Source organism: Sceloporus occidentalis, unplaced genomic scaffold (genome assembly GCF_023333645.1).
Source record: "Sceloporus occidentalis isolate IW3139 unplaced genomic scaffold, rSceOcc1.0.p SCAF_13, whole genome shotgun sequence".
Taxonomy (NCBI): domain Eukaryota; kingdom Metazoa; phylum Chordata; class Lepidosauria; order Squamata; family Phrynosomatidae; genus Sceloporus; species Sceloporus occidentalis.
Window position 1 is genome coordinate 8,074,195 of NW_028316993.1, and position 16,448 is coordinate 8,090,642.

A 16,448-nucleotide genomic window follows, 5' to 3' on the forward strand; every position below is an offset into this window, starting at 1 on the left:
AGGACACATGCATCATTTAAACAGCATACTTCCAAAGTGACCCGAAGCAGCTTTATTTTGGCCTGTCTGTATGGGGTCTTAGATTAGGGGTCTAAATCCTGCTGTTAGTCCCCAAGAGAACAGAGCCATTTGAATTACCTACACATTGTCCCACCGTTAAACATTGCATTTCACGGCTCTGCTCTAAATGGGACTAACCAACAGCATATCAAGCATCAAATGTTGTCGACCCCAGAAACATAAAACATATAAAACAACTGTAATGGTAAAAATCTCAATTGTTGTGATGAGTCAGTATCCATTTCAAAGCAGACAAGGGGCCTGTTCCCACTATGATTTAAACCGGTTTGCTGTTTGCTTTATATGCGCTTCATTCACACTGGAAACGGTATACTTCATCTCTAACAAACGTTCATACAGATTCGTAACAAATATTTATTCTTGAGTGCAGCAGCCACTTCTCACACTTCAGTACCTGGGAAAGTCTGCTCCATGTGTATGGTACCAGTATTATAAGGTTAGCCATTTACTTTCCCATAATGTGTACACACACACACTCACACCAGCAAGCTTAAGTAACCAATGGCCAAATGACACAATCTCTCTGATTTTTCTTTATTTGGGATGGAGGTGCTGTCTCTTTTTCAAGTACTTTGGAGATAGGAAAAATTCTGGATCCATAGACTGAATAACTTGATCCATAGAATGGATCCATAGACTGAATAACACAACATGGTTTCATCCTAGAAAAGACTGCATAACAGCATCATTCCCTTCCATGTTTTGATGGTTGATTTTTTTTAGTAAACTTGGCCTGTTACAGACTGCCAAAATAAAGCTGCTTCGGGTCTCTTTGGAGGTATGCTGTTTAAATGGTGCATGGGTCCTAAGAGTCCGGAAGTCGCACCAAAGCCACACTCCATTCCTAAGCACTGGAGTGTAGCTTTGGTGCAGCTTCCGGATTCTTAGGATGCATGCATCATTTAAACAGCATACCTCCAAAGAGACCCAAAGCAGCTTTATTATGGCAGTCTGTAACAGGCCTAAAAGTTTTCAGCTCAGACCTTGGATGTGACTCACTTTTATTCTGAGCAACCGAAGGAGGCAGAAACCAACATGTTTTGCCAAATCAGTTATAAATTATGTTTTAATCTCCCTCCCCGTTTCCTCTCTTCCTCTCTATATTTCCGTGACGAGAAAATTCATTGTTTCTTTGTTTTTTTAAGACTCATTTTTCAGGGTAGGAACAAAAGACTTAAGAAGAGGAGAAGGGCGGTTCAAAACACTCTGTGACCACAGACAAATGGAAGAAGTGTAAGCAGAGCAACTACTACTTCAAAACCTCCAACACATCTGCCCTGTCTGAGAAACCTGTCCAAAGGCAGTCCTGGTTGACCTCAAAAGAGAAAACTTCCCTAAAATAGGTGAACTAGTAAAAAGAAACATAGAAACAAGGAAGAAAGGCTCAACAACACTGGAAAAATCTCTCAGTTGAATTCTTTGGGGTGGTGGATCTTGGTGGGTTTTTCTGGTTGAAAGCTTAATCGGTCACTTTTGAGAAGGATCAGCATGAAAAGAAAAGTTAACCTGCTCTGAGTGGGCAATGGACTGGATGTAGAAGACCTTAGGGCTTGGTTTGGGTGGCTTTCTTGGAATTATAAGGCATAAGGTGAGTAATGGCTCAGGAAGCACCCCTTATACGTTTCATCTGTAGCTTGATATCTGCTCCTCTGCTTGGACAAATATCCGAGGAGGCTTCCCCAGTACAAGACAAAGGAGTTTAAACTAGATTTAAACCAAAGAAAACCTGGAAATGCCCAAAGTTTATCACACGACGTCGCAGCTAATGTGAAATAACGCAAAATTCATCCGAACGCAAAGCGGAGAAAACCGGCAGCTTTTTACTTTCAGAACAACCTGGAAGTTTTTAAAAAGCTGCCATTTTTCTCTGCTTTGCATTCGGATTAACTTTGATTTATTTCATTTGGGCAGGCCCTAGTGTGATAAACTAACTGAATTTGCAAGATTGGTTCAAACTCAAATGTACTTTAAATTGTGTTCAACTCCCCTTTTCCTGTGGGATCTCCCCAAGTGTGATAAACTCAGACACCAACATTTCCATCCTGCAGATCCAGTGAAATAGTTCAGGCTATTATTTATGTCAGTGGTGAGCAAAGTGTGGCCTGTGAGCAGCATTTGTGACTCTTGGGACCCTCAAACGTGGCTCCTGATGCCTCCCAGAAGCCTCCAGATGCCCCTAACTTTTTGAGGCTGATTTCAGATGATGGGGGGGTACCTAAAACAAGCCACTTTTATCCAGACCGACGTGTTTTTCTCCCCTAATGCTGCAAAAGCCCCCAAAACCTTCCAAAAGCATATTTCAAAGAAAAAACATGTCCAAAAAATCGGTCAAAATGCCAGTGATCCAGCTGTGTGATCTTGAGCAAGTCACACTCTCTTAGGTTCAGATGATGGTAATAACAAACCTCCTCTGAAGAAGTGTACTGAGAAAAACCCATTAGAGGATCAACTTAGGGTTGCCATGTGTTGGAAATTTGAAGGTACACAGCAATAGCAAAAGCATCGGGGCACACTTGGGTCTTTTTCATGCTCAGAAGAGTTGTATCTAGTGAATTTGGCTAGCATAGCCCTTGGGCCAAAAAGAGAGAGCGAACCAAACAAGAACTGCCTACTCCTACTCACTAGCCATGTACTTCCCAGTGGTTTCTTCTAGGGCAGTGGTTCCCAACCTGTGGGTCGGGACCCCTTTGGGGGTCGAATGACCCTTTCATGGGGGTCACCTAAGACCATTGGAAAACACCTGTTTAATTACAGTTATGAAGTAGCAAGGAAAATAATTTCATGGGTTTGGGTCACCACAACATGAGGAACTGTATTAAAGGGTCGCAGCATTAGGAAGGTTGGGAACTACTGTTCTAGGGAACCATAACAAAAATCCCTGATACCTGCTAACTGTAACAGCCCTTCACCATTTGCAAAAACATTTTGTTCTTGGGATTTCCCACATCTGGGCAAGTGAGAGCCTGGGCCTTTAGGAATAGCCCCTACAAGCCTTCTTCATGCCAATAGACATCATCCAGTAGGAACAGAAAAGAGCTGGAAAGAACAAACAAAAGACCCTGGGAATAAAAATGTAAAATGTTTCTATCCTGACCCTTGTAGATTCCAGATGTTTTAGCACCTCTTTGTCAGAAAAGGATATCTCCTCTGATTTTCCCTAATCCTCTGCTAGCTTAACTCCTTGTTAACTGGACGTAGGTTGGTTCATACCTACCAGATAATGCATGAGTAGCATTATCAACATGATCACATAACAGCCTGTGAAGTGTGGTATTTTGCACACAGTTGATAGGATGAAAATGGAAAGCAGAAGTGGTGGGAGGTACGTGAGCGTAAGGCAAGCCCCTGTCCCCATCCCTGGCCTGCAGCTGACACTCTTGAGAACTACACAGTCAGCATGTCTGGGCATATAGACAAATGTCTTCTTGGTTCACTTCTTGTTCCTTGACACGTTTGACATGTGGTTAGAGAAGCTAACCACAAGACAAGCCAGTCATATGAGGTTAGAACATACACACACATATATATATATATATTGCTTCACACCCATGTGTATAACTTTTGGAGAGAATCATGGCCAGTAAGTTCTGAGTGTTATTGGTTGGAGATCTTTAGACTTGGGACTTTATCACACCTGCAAAAAACCCTACTCCTCCTCAACGGGATACAGTCAGGTTACGGGTTGCTACCGAGAACTGTGTCTCAGGTGCATTTTGGAGGCCAAAATGGAGAAAGATGTGGTCCTTTCCAGCTCTACGATTATATTATTCTATTTAATACTTTTATATAATTATATATTACCAATGTGAAATTCATGAATTTTATAAAAGGGTTTCTCCTGATTTCCACGTAGTTCTGACAGAGATCTCAAAAGCTAACATGAGGGACATGTGCGAATATGAAGGACATGTGTTACCAAAATAGATATTGTTTATCTGTTAGAGAATGTTGATGATTCTCGAAGGAATCACCGCTTAAGGATATTTATCTAGAATCACTTTTGAGCAGCAGAAAATAACCATGCAGATGTTCGATGAACATTTGACACACTGCAATTTTAATGAACATCCACAATGTTTTCAGGGCACACAAAAGCCTAAATTGTGTTGATTAGTATAGACCTTCATTGAATCCATGGGATTTACCTATATGTTGGTGCACCATTGAATATTCATTGGATAGGTCTACTCTAGTTGGACCTAACCAACAGCATTCTTCAATATATTTTGTGGGGGCAAAGTGCTCACAAAAGTGCATCAATTAATACAATAAGAATACAAACACAAAAGCATTATATTATGAAAAATTGTTTGTATACACTGTGCATGTTCAGCCAAAGAGTACACAAAAATATATACACTTGTCCTTCCACATTCGCTGGGGTTAGGGGCACAGGACCCCTGTGAATGTGTAAAAGCACAAATAACAAAAACACTATGTTTTTACATGAGAGAACACATCTCTAGGAATCTCTAGGTCCTCCAGTGCAACTCTGTGGTCAACATCTGCCAGACATTGACCACAGAATTGCACTGGAGGAGCTAAAAATGCCTAGTTCAGTGTTCTCTCTAGGAATCTCTAGTTCCTTCAGTGCGACTTTTGGTTAAGGCTGACCATACAGTTTCACTGGAGGACCTAGATATTCCTAGAGAGAATATATTAATAAAATCCATGAATAATCAAAGCCGCAAATGTGGAGGGATGAGTGTACTGTACTAGATCCTTTGTGGGCTATTTTTTAAAAATGCAAATTAAGGCAGAAAGGGGACAGATCAAAATTGGAAACTGGAAAAAAATGACAAAATAGAGGGAAGAAGAGAAATGAATTTGTTCATCTTTAGTTAAAACACATGATGTCAAAACTAGGGCTCTTTTCACACCAAAGAGTTATAGCACTCCCATTCCATTTTATCTGCCATGATTGTGGCCCATGGAATACTGGAATTTGCAGTTCAGAGAGTTTCTCATCCAGAATTTCTCATCCAGGTTCTCACCAAACAACAAATTGCAGGATTTCACAAGATGCTGCCGCCGCATTTAAAATTCAATCTTAACTCTATAGTTCTTCTATACGTGGGCCATTAAAATTGGTTTCATCTCATCCTGGCATTGTCTTGTCTTCATGACACAGAGCCAAAGGCCCAATTAGGCTATGGACTGTTTTCATGTGGGAAAGGCAGTCCCACAGCAAACCCGGGTCATCTCTCTCTTAATCGGCTTTTTAAAACTCATCATTTGCTCCAGATCCTCCCAGAATATCCAGAGCCATTCATAGCGATGCTGAGCGGGTATCTGCAAACATGTCCTGCTGTTTGCGGTGGTGATAAGGAGGAGCCCAACCATATGCAGGTGGCACAGCAGGACATGTTTGTAGACAGCTGCCCAATGTCACTCTGAAGTGCCCAGATACTGAAGGAAATTTGTGGCAGCTTTGGGCAGAATACGTTCAGCTGCTACCAGAGTATTCTGGTCAATGTAGACACAGTGTAGTGTGAAAGGGCACCAGATCTCCTTTTGTGCGATGTGAAACGTTGCCCTTTTGCTGCAAAACATCCTTTGCCTAGGCAGGGATTTTCTAAAGAAAAGAACAGACAAAATAAAATGTCTTCAACATTATATTTAAGAAGAAGGGCTGGCAAATTTCAAAGGCATACTTAGTTTAAAAAATCACACTTAGGTTTGATTGAAAAGCTCTAGATATTTGGAAGATTTAGACAGAGACGTATTTTTGGAGATATGATAGCAAAGTTGCCATTAAATAAATGGAAATGTTAAACAAAACGATATAAGAGCAAGTTATATGAGAAAGAATATAATGGAAATTCATGCAGATCAGAAAAAAACTGTCAACGGTTGAGTAGGAAGTTAGAATGATAGGAGTTGTGACTGAAGGTTTAAGTAAGTTATATGGAAGGTATGAGTAGGGAAGAAGAAAAGACGAAAGGGGGGAAAGAAATGGTAGCGAGCGAAGATGGTGTAAGGAAGTTTAAGGAAGTTGGAATAAGAATCAGAGAAGGTATAGAGAGGGAGAAGATTTGGAAATTGTAGACGAATAATAGACTTATAAGAACTGGAAGGATAGGACTTATAGAAGAAGGTATGTGTAAAATTTATAATGCACCCTTCTCTTATATCCAGGTTGAATACTTATTTAGATTATGTGACTTGCTTGATTTGCATAATTGGTATAATTTATAACATGTGATTTTAACTTATAATTTTTTTCTTAAAAAATAGAAAAAGAAAAGAAAAGTTGGTATTTATCTCATCAAAAAAGAATCCCTTCTTTAAAAATCCAAATAATAATAATGCATGCCCCTTAAGGGGAAAAGTGTGTATATGTGTGTATGTATTAAAGATGGATTGGAGAAGAGAGATGGCACTGCTGATGGGATTTCTGAGAAGAGGACAAGACCATTTCCATCAAAGTCCAAATCCATTCTCCATCTGCCTTCACAGTAAGGCTTCCTTTTAGGCAGAATGCTTTGCTTCAGGACCAGGTGATTCTTTGCAGGCTCTGTCTATTTTCTGTTATATAATTCCAAAAGTCATTATCTTAAAAAGGAAGCAGACTTTTCTGCACGTTTATGCTTCTGCCGTAGTTTGAAACCCAAAAGCAAGGCCACCTGTCAATAAAGAAATGCAATGGATTGAATTGGCAATACGGGAAGCAGAATTAAAACAACAAACAAAACAAATATATATATATATATATATATATATATATATAGAGAGAGAGAGAGAGAGAGAGAGAGAATGGAGTCATCCTCTGATTCTCAAAGCCTTCATATTCTGATGAGGATATAAAATTTGTTAATTCCTTTCTTGAAGGATGCAATAATTTTAGCAATTGTCTTCCCACTGGAAGAAAGGCCTTGGAAACTCCATACTTTTCCAAGACTATTCACAGTTAAAGGCATATTCTGTGAAAAAACGGCACACTTTTTGTGCAGAAAACAGATTTTCTGCATAGGAAACAGCTCTTACTGCACAAGTACTGTTTTCTGTGCACAAAAACACACACTTGCAGATATTATTGTCTATGCAGAGTGCTGTTGCCTGCACAGAAACTGCTCTTTTATATTGGAGAGGGAGAGATGTGCAAATGTTTTCAGGGTGCGTTCCAAATTTCAAAGATCCTTGTTAGTCCAGAGTTTTCCTTGTCGGGGTTTCCCAACATTCATGAAACATGTTTTTTCTACCATATTCAATTTTCACTGCAAGAAAATTTTTGAAAACCACTCAGTTTTTAAAAACTGGTCCAAAAATCCTGCTTATGAAAAGCGTCATAAACCTGTTTTAAACCTTGATGCATTCTGGCAGGGTGAAGAGGGAGTCAATTTTGCTCTTGTATAACAGAATGTAAAACAAAATTTAAATAAGTCTGTTCTGAACCTAAGGGGGAAAAAACATATTGGAGCAAAGATTTGTTGTTAAGACTTTTCCTTCTGTGCTGCTGGATTTTTAAGTGCAGGGATGTTTCAACCAAGAAGTGGACAGAAATGTGAACCACCAGCAACCTGGTGTACACTCCGATGAGGATCTGCTGTTTATTCTATGGTTATTCCAATCATATAGGTGAGCCCTAAGAGTTATGTCAGGAAAGAACACATTTAGCAATCCCACGTGAAGGCCATAGGTTTGAATAAAGGCATGCATTTCATCATTCCCACTCTGTACACACTTACCAGTTAAAAGGTAGAGAGGGAAAGAGGCCCAGCCCAAGCCAAATGACCATCCATATAAATCTGCATTAGCTGTGAAGATGGCCATGGCAATCATGACACAAATACCTGGGAACCAGAAAGGAAGTTTTAACAAATGAATCCATTACAAAACAGGTCAGAAACTTTTGTCGGCTTGTGAAGCCCCATCCCAGGGGATCTTGGAGAGCTGCAACGCCTACTTGGCTCTACCTCACCACAAAATAAAATAAAATAAATCAGGATATTTTACCCCCTCAAATGACCTCTTGGAGCTCATTTTGGGCTCTTCTGAATTCAGGAAAGGCCTTTTCTACACCAGAAACTGGCCTGGGAGTCAATTTCAGGTCACTTTCTGTTTTACAGTAAGACTTTTCCTGAATCTAAAATGGGCCAGAGGAAAGAAATCTTCCTATACTCCCTAGAGAGCCTCTTTCAGCCTCTGGAAAGCCCTGGGGACCACAACAATGGACCCAGGGCCCCACTTTTAATTAGGACAGGAAGGGTATCCTCTGCCTTTAGCTCCAACTTGGATAGTGAATGACCAAGATTTAACCTGACGAAGGTCCCAAGGAGATGGGACAACCTTGCCCAAAGTGCCCTCCTCCACAGTGGGAAGAGAATTTGCTCCACCTCTCTTGTCCTTCCTATAGAAAGTCAGGGGTGTCACGTGGAGATGAGGGGGTAAGGACCACACCACCTCATAGGGAGGTTGAACACCTGGTGTGGAGGTCATTTGTCATCCATCTCACCACACCACCATCACCCACCATCCAGGGCGCATCTGCAAAAGGAGAGAGGGGCATGGAAGAGGAGTAGGACATTGCCAGTGGAGAGCATTATTCCACCATTCCTTCCCTCCTGCTGCTCCATACACCTGCTGCTTCACCCTCCCACCCTGCTATCTGCTTGGACAGTCCTGGACCTTTCTGGACATGGCTGAGTGGGAGAGCAAGGCAGTGGGAGAGAAGGGAGGGTAGGCCAGGCCAGGCAACCAAAGCTACCACCCCATGGAGCAGCCCTTTCGAGGCATCCATACTGAGGGTGGGTGAGCGGGCAAGGAAGGCAGTCAGAAGGAAGGGAAGGATAGGCAGGCCTCCACTGCCATGCCCAGAAGCTCTTTCTGGGCACCTGCGTCAGGTGACACCAATCCTAGTGATGCCACAGTAGAAATGAATGGAACAAAAGGATGTGCTCATCTTATCTCTGATCACTGATCAGAAACAACGTCACTGCTGCACTAATCCTCTCATCACCAGATGAAAACTTGGTTGAGGGTGCTTTCAGGTACTGTCTCTTAGCGTAAGATCTGGGAACTTTAGAATTTTTTTAACACAGGATATGACTTGGTGTTTCAGCAACTGAAAAGCTGGATGTGGTTAGGAAAAATGAATGTATTGCCACTTCATACCTGCAGCAATGCTGGCACTTGCTGAGATCATAGCCAGGGAGATGGAGCCAAGTTTCGACTTGCAAAATGTGGCACAAAGACCAAAGAAAGAGACAGCACCAGCGATCATCCCAATCAGCATGAAAGCTCGAACAGCATTGACTATATCTACAGAGAGTCAGCGGAGGAAGTAAGAAGGCAGTTATTATATATTTCAATGAAACGGAAAATGGTACGGTAGAAGCCCACAGACGAGATGCTCCCGTCTCACATGAAGTGCCACTGACCTTATTCAAGAACATTAGAAACAAATGCCCTGTTCTAACACAGTCCCGTGATAGCATCCTCTCTCTCCCTGTGTTGTTACTGTTGGTCTTTTAATGCAGTGCTTCCAATTGTATGGAATTATGTGACACTCTCTCTCTCTCTCTCTCTGTGTGTGTGTGTGTGTGTGTGTGTGTGTGTGTGCGTGTATGCATGTGTGCATGTGTGTGTGTGTGTATATATGTATGTGTGTGCACTGCATTTATCTATTGTATCTCTGCTCACCAGGGTCCCTAAGGCAATGTACAACAGATAAAAACTTTTAAAGCATTAAATACACAAACAATAACATTTCAAAACTAACTCAAAAAACTTCTTTAAATAGTACAGTGTGCCAAATAGTTTTTCATGGATCTAAAACAAGCCAGGAGTTACAATACAGGGCAATTGACAATTAAGGAGGTATGACAGGCCCATAAGAGCAAAAGCTTTTAGGGGTGATGGGGAAAATGTTGACAGGGTCCTGGGCCATATGAAATCAACTCTTCAAGGGGTTAAAGAATCATCAATAGTTCCATGAATTGATCAAAGCCTAAGAAAAGAAGAAGAGCTCAGGATGCTTCTGAGCATATCATCGCTATCTCCCCACTCCAACCAACCCCAATAATTTCAAAACAGAGAAAAATTTACCTGAAGTATTCGAAAGTGTACCACATATACCCCGAACACAGCCAGTCCATAGTCCTGAGTGGATATCAGTGGTGGTCTGCCAATAGTCTGAGCCCAGGGAAATGAGGAGCAGCAGGAGACTGACAAAAGAGAAGACCACAGCACAGATCTGCAGGGCGTGCATTGTGCGAATTGTCAAGTGAACTGGAATGGACCTGGGGGACAGAGATGTTAATGTTATTTTATGGATGTCTTCAAAGTGAGGCTGAACAGCTGTCTTATGGGGATGCTTTAGCTGAAGATCTTGCACTGAGCAGGTAGTTGGACTTGATGGTCCCTGAGGCCTCTTCCAACTCTATCATTCTGCGTCACTTGCACCCTCTGAGCAGGAATTGCCTTTCCTAAGTGCCACCTCCCAACCAACTCTTCTGGATGGGTAGAATATTCAAAAATATTTGAACAATTGTTTTTAAAAGTGTTCTTCAAGTATCAAGAAATGCTGCTGAGAATAATTCTGGACTGATGAGAATCTCTACCAGCTATAGCTAAGGAGAGCAATGGGGAAGCTCAGTGAGGTCACTGCAGCAGCTACAAAACATTGCACATGGATGGGTACAAAAAGATGTGGTAGTCATAAAGATGTGGGGCCTAAAATCCTGTTGTCCTCAATGATAGTGTGACATGCTCATGGCCACTTTCACGGCTGTGTGCACACACCACCATTTGTGACAACAGGGCTTGCCATTGGTGGATGTTCAAATCCATGGATGGCAAGCCCACAGATAGCAAGTTTCTACTGTATGACACTCCCACCTGGATAATGGATTGTGTTTTAATATTAAACAGACTTTATTGTCTTTTTTATGCCCATTTTAAGGTGTGCTCAGCTTCTTATCGGCGGCAGTCTTGTACCTGAAAGTTAATGTTTCAGCTTGTGACACAAAACCTTGAATAATAAACTGCATTGTTCAGGTTTGCTCATAAATGTTCTTCTCATTCTGCATGGTCAACTGGAAAATTCTGCTCTAGTTTGTTGAGTTAAAGCAGGAGTGTGGAAAGTGAAACCTCTGGCTGCATACAGCCCTGTGGCCTGCTTTTCCACACCCCGAAACACCCCTAAAAGATCCCCAAAGCCCCCAGAAACTTCCCCTTAAAAAAAAATCAGGCCAATTTTCAGGTGATGTGCTTTATCCCCCCATTGTCTCCAGATAAACCAAATTGCCCCCAAAAGCAGCATTTTAACTTCCCCCTTCCACTGATAAAACAGTTGAGGTTGGTCCAACACAGTGACCAGAAGTGGCTCTGCATCACTTCCATTGCTCCCACATGTATGAGTGTGACGCACACATGGGGTGTTGCACAGGCACAAGTTGGCAGCACAGTTCTTCTGTAGAGTTGCCCACCCTGGGGTTAAGAATCGAGCTATGTTTTAATATCGCATTGCGAGATGCCAGCATGGGCTGTAGAGGCTGTGATGGCCTACGAAACACCGGGAAATGTACTGTTTTGAATACGACATTTAGACCCCAGACATGTGGATGGTTGAAAACAAAGGGTGAAGGGCTTGTTAGAGGATGCATCCCCAACCCTGCATTTCTTATAAAATCTGAAATTCAAAACATGAGTTCTTGCAACAGATCATACAAGACTGGATTCCCTTTTATCCCTTTTGGACAGAGCTGAGTTTAGTTTATTAAAATAAGGTGAATTTATCTTAGCTTTCACAGCTTGCATTCTGACCTGGGAAGGAATAACTGATTCTGCATAAGTCAGTGATATACAGCCTATACATTCTGATTCCATTTGTGTTCTATAGATTAGCATCTTCTGATAGAACATCTTTAATATGATAATTGTGCTTCAATGCCTCCAGTTTTTGTGACTGTTAGTTTAGCTAAACCTGGTATTATTTGATCTAGTCTTCCTTCTATGTTCTTTTGAGTGTCTTGGGATACTTCTAAAAATGTCATCACTATATTCCTCAGGGTCAAAGTTCTCCCTTATATGTATTTGGGATTTACCTTTTATCTCATTCAAATTAGCCTTTAACAGTTTCTTATTGCTCATATGAAAATTTGATGAGGGTTTTCCCTTTGTTGGGAGTAAAGGTTTAATGGATAGATTTTTAAATAGGCAAGCTCTAGAAATACCAAGGGCTTCTAGGTGGAGTCTCTTCCGCATGATAAGATTTAGAATAGAACCAAGCAGATACCTTGAGTAATGTTCAGATGCAAAAAGTAATCCCACGCAAGATAAATTCAAGGTTCTTATTTTCAGAATTTGCTTCAGGTATTTATTAGTTCTAGAAACTGCACTCCAGTAGTACCAAAACCCAGAACCCTCCCTGCCAAGTCTTACATTAGGGTATATAGTAACAATGATTTAAAAGGTGTTCAGGTATAATAGTGATAGGAAAAATTGCCCTGCCAAGTACATTAACAATCAATGGAACAAGTTGCTTTTTAAAAGCCCTACATGGCTTGGGTCCAATCTATCTACGGGATCGCCTCCTTCCATACAATCTACTCCTCGCACTCAGGTCCTCTGGGAAGAATCTACTGCAACCTATAAAGACCAGGTTGACTGCAGTTACCCAGAAGACCTTCTCTTCAACCGTTCCAAGATTATCGACGGAGGAAATCCATCATATTACCAGCTTGGATAGCTTTAAAAAGGCTGTCAAGACGGATCTCTTCCGGCAGGCCTTTCCTGAATAGCAAACCTGGCCACCAATTGTACCCACCATCCCACTGAGTACTCTTTAGCCTCATTTGTCCACCTCTGATTATTTTAATGGTGGATATGTTTAGTTGATATTTTAGAGGAGGGGGGATCATTGGGATGCTGTGTATTGTATGGATTCTTTTAATTGTAAGCCACCTCGATTGTCTTCTGACAGAAAGGCAGGGTAAAAATAAAGCTATTATTATTATTATTATTATTATTATTATTATTGAAAATCATAATCTAGAACCTGATTGGAACCAGCATAAAAATACAGCTATGATGTAATGTCATTGGAATATAAGTGACTGAGTTATCAAGGGGGAAGTAAAGGTTTTTCCAGGCATCTTCTACAAAGATCACAAATTCAAGTGCCCAATGTAAAAGACCCAGATAAGCAAACAACATGGACCCAGGGGCCAGGAGGTGGTGGGGCTCCCCCTCACTAAACTGGGGGGGATAAGCCCCCGCCTGTAAAATTGTTCAGGCGCAATTGGACCCAAACATCTGTGGAGTTGAGCTCCCTTGGAAACTGTCCATCAGCAATGCACTAATAAAAAGGTTATCAAGTGCAAAGAGACAAACAGTGATACACACATATGCAGGCAAGATTAACACGCTGTCATAGCAAAGTGCACCCGAGAGTAACCAAGGCTACAATCAATCCTATGTAATCTTAATTGGAAATGTGAACTAATGGACACAGTCGGTGGGAATCTGTGCCACTGTCCTTGCAAATGTTCATATTATGGGGAGAGAGACAGACACAAGTAAGAGAAGTCTCTTTCTGACTGTATCACTAGGCACTCAGATATTTGTTCTGATACCATCAAAGCAAGAGGTAGTCTATTCTATCCTCAATGGCTATGGGGGGGAAGCTATACTATTTTTGAGCAGTTTCACTAGGCCAACGGAAGACCTACTTCTTGGAATGGAAAGAATTCAATGGAGAGGACTTGCAGCCCTTATTACTCTGAACTGATTTTAACTGATTTTAATTAAACTTGATATTTCCACTTAGACATGATATTTAGGATCAGGCTAATATCTTGAACATTTTCATGCAATTTCAGGAATAGCTGGCAAATTTTGGTTTCTCTCTCTCTCTCTCTCTTTTGTCTATTCTAGATCAAACTAGATGGAAACAAATTGTATGTACTGTAACTGCTACAGTTCAAATCTCTTCAAATGAGATCACCAAGATCAACCCCATCAACACTAGCATAGAATAAAATACATGTCCAACGAAATAGGTTTTACAAAACTTAGAGCAATAAAATAAAATAGAAAACATTTTTAAACAAGACAAAAATCCCATTTTCCCTTCATTCTGCATTCAAGTCCAGTGCAGAATCAAATTGGTTCTTAATGTTCTTAAGGTAGCATAAAATACTCTAACCTCCAAGCTATTGGAAAATGCTTCTTTCCTTCTCACAGAAGTCTATAGTATCTTCTCACTTGTCCCTCCTTTCTTGTAAGTGAAGTGCACACTCTGGAATAAATCTCTCCTATGGATTCCTATTTATAGGACTTTATTGTAAGAGTAAGGTATGGGATTGACATCCTTATCAAAGCATAAAACTGCTGCTGGTCACACCCAAAAGTCTCCAGCCAACTTTTTATCTTTATTGATTTCCTCTTCAGACTTTTGGACTGTCCTTAGCATAGCCAGATCTCCAAAGTGTTTCACAATGATGCCTTTCCACTTTGTTCTTGGAAGGATGTGTGCATTTAGGTGAGAGAGAGGAGGGCGGGAAGAGAAAGATTGCAAAAGACGACGTTTCCTTCTCTTTTTTAAAAGAACGTTTCCTCCTTCCCTATTGCAGATCCTTCTTCCTGCTTCATAAATGTCAATGGAGGGAAAGGGTTTTAGTAACAGAAATCAAGGGCCCTTTCAATTGCTAATCATAGGATTTCATAGTTTTTTGTGGGTTTTTCGGTTTTCACCTCCTGAGAATTGTTTGGTCTGTAACGATAGAGAAAGCATAAAGTCTTCTTCCCATGCAGCTAAGAAACTAGACTCAGTTCTACAAACAATCCCTTTGCAAAATGAATGCATCCAGTGTAGGCTTCAATTTGGATGAGGTAAGCCAGGTTATTTAGGCTGAGCGATAAGCTCCTTGCAAACTTCCTTTTAGCAACACTTTCTCTATTTTATAGTCATAGTATTAAAATCCACTAGCTCTCAAGCTATGGAAAAATACCCGCGTTTCTCCCACAGACACCAAGCAGTTATCTTCTCACCTGACTCAGAATTGCCTCTTCTTTTCTTCAGGTGAAAAAGTCCCTGGTACACGCCGAGTCCACAAACTATGAGCCTGGATTTTAAAAGATATCAGCAGGATCTCTAGGCACTTTCCACTAAAGCAATAAAACCTTTTCTGCTAGCCCCTGTTCACCCACCATCTGCCTTTGATAGCCATTCATATCACTCCTTTCATATCTGTGTTTTTAATTGACCTTAGCACTGCCACTCAAATGTATCTGTGTGCTAGGCTAGGCAATATATATATATATATATATCTGCCCTTTTGTACCTTATTCTTGGAAAGGTCTGGGGTTATTATCACCAGAAGTTCTTTAATGCAAAAGGAATTGTTCACAGGTGCAGGATTATTTCATTGAAAGGGAGAAATTTAGAACTCTCTTATTGGATCAGATCATTGATAATGCTGGAAATAGGATACCTATGAACCCCAGACCAAACCTTTTGAAGCTCTAAACTACCTATTCTACCAACTTTTCCTGGTCATTGGAATATTCTTATCTTTCAGCTGCTGTCATGAAAACTGGTCACAGATATTGGTATTTAGCACAGGACATCCCAGATTGTCTGGGTCCACTCCATATCGGGTTGGAAAGATCTAAGAGCACCATCTTCCTCAGTGGATGATGTAGTTGGTCTGCTTGCTCCCCACTAGCCATGGACTGGTCATCAAGGGGGGGTCTGTCACAGTAAATCTGTAAACCCTTTTGTCACTTCTGAGTGACAAAAACACCAACTGAATTTAGGACAACCCCAAAATAGATGGATAGGGAAGCTGGCTTATTCTCCTTTGCCTTTGTTTTCAGTGTGTGAGAAGATACGCAGAGAGAGTAGGGGGAGAAAGGAGCAATTGGCAAACTCATTTAGTTTTGATCTTGGTATTACCTGGGTCCTTCACATTGTCTTCAGGTCTATGTGTCTGTCCCATGGGGAAGTTTCCTTAGGGAGCTGGGTATATTTAGCCTGGAGAAGGTTATGAGAGTCCTATTTAAATATTTGAAAGGATGTCTTACTGAAGATGGAGCAAGATTTTCCCCCCTGCAGTTCCAAAGAAGAGGATTCAAACTATAGGAAAAGAGATTTCACCTCAACATTAGGAAGAACTTCTTGACAGTGAGAGCTGTTCATCAGTGGAACATGCTTCCTTGGAGGGTGGTGGAGTCACCTTCATTGGAAGCTTTTCAACGAAGGCCGGATGGTCATTTGTTGGGAGTGCTTTGATTGCATATTCCTGCATGACAGGGGGTTGGATTTGATGGCCCTTGAGGTCTCTTCCAACTACAGTCAGCCCTCCCCATAGGCTTTGAGCCTATGTGGAAGGCAAGCCCCAGCAGATGTAATGGGGCACGTA

At 41.2% G+C, this 16,448-nt stretch overlaps 1 protein-coding gene across 1 annotated transcript; it reads right to left on the bottom strand.

Moving 5' to 3' along the window:
* Nucleotides 1-6,581: 6,581 nt before the first annotated feature.
* On the bottom strand, nucleotides 6,582-10,291 carry LOC149304811 (peripheral myelin protein 22-like). Its single transcript, XM_089479575.1, has 4 exons — nucleotides 10,129-10,291; nucleotides 9,196-9,342; nucleotides 7,770-7,874; nucleotides 6,582-6,707 (listed from the first exon to the last, which is right to left on the bottom strand). Exons 1-4 carry the CDS (start codon nucleotides 10,289-10,291, stop codon nucleotides 6,667-6,669), a joined length of 456 nt encoding a protein of 151 aa, XP_089335701.1. The 3' UTR covers nucleotides 6,582-6,666.
* Nucleotides 10,292-16,448: the final 6,157 nt, after the last annotated feature.

What these genes read in the sequence shown, in the direction of transcription:
- LOC149304811 (XM_089479575.1), bottom strand. Translation starts at nt 10,291, where the DNA reads ATGCACGCCCTGCAGATCTGTGCTGTGGTCTTCTCTTTTGTCAGTCTC. An exon ending in AAGTGCCAGCATTGCTGCAG is followed by an intron (nt 7,875 to 9,195) that starts GTATGAAGTGGC and finishes TCTGGTTCCCAG; the next exon opens with GTATTTGTGTCATGATTGCC. An exon ending in CCCTCTCTACCTTTTAACTG is followed by an intron (nt 6,708 to 7,769) that starts GTAAGTGTGTAC and finishes CTTTATTGACAG; the next exon opens with GTGGCCTTGCTTTTGGGTTT.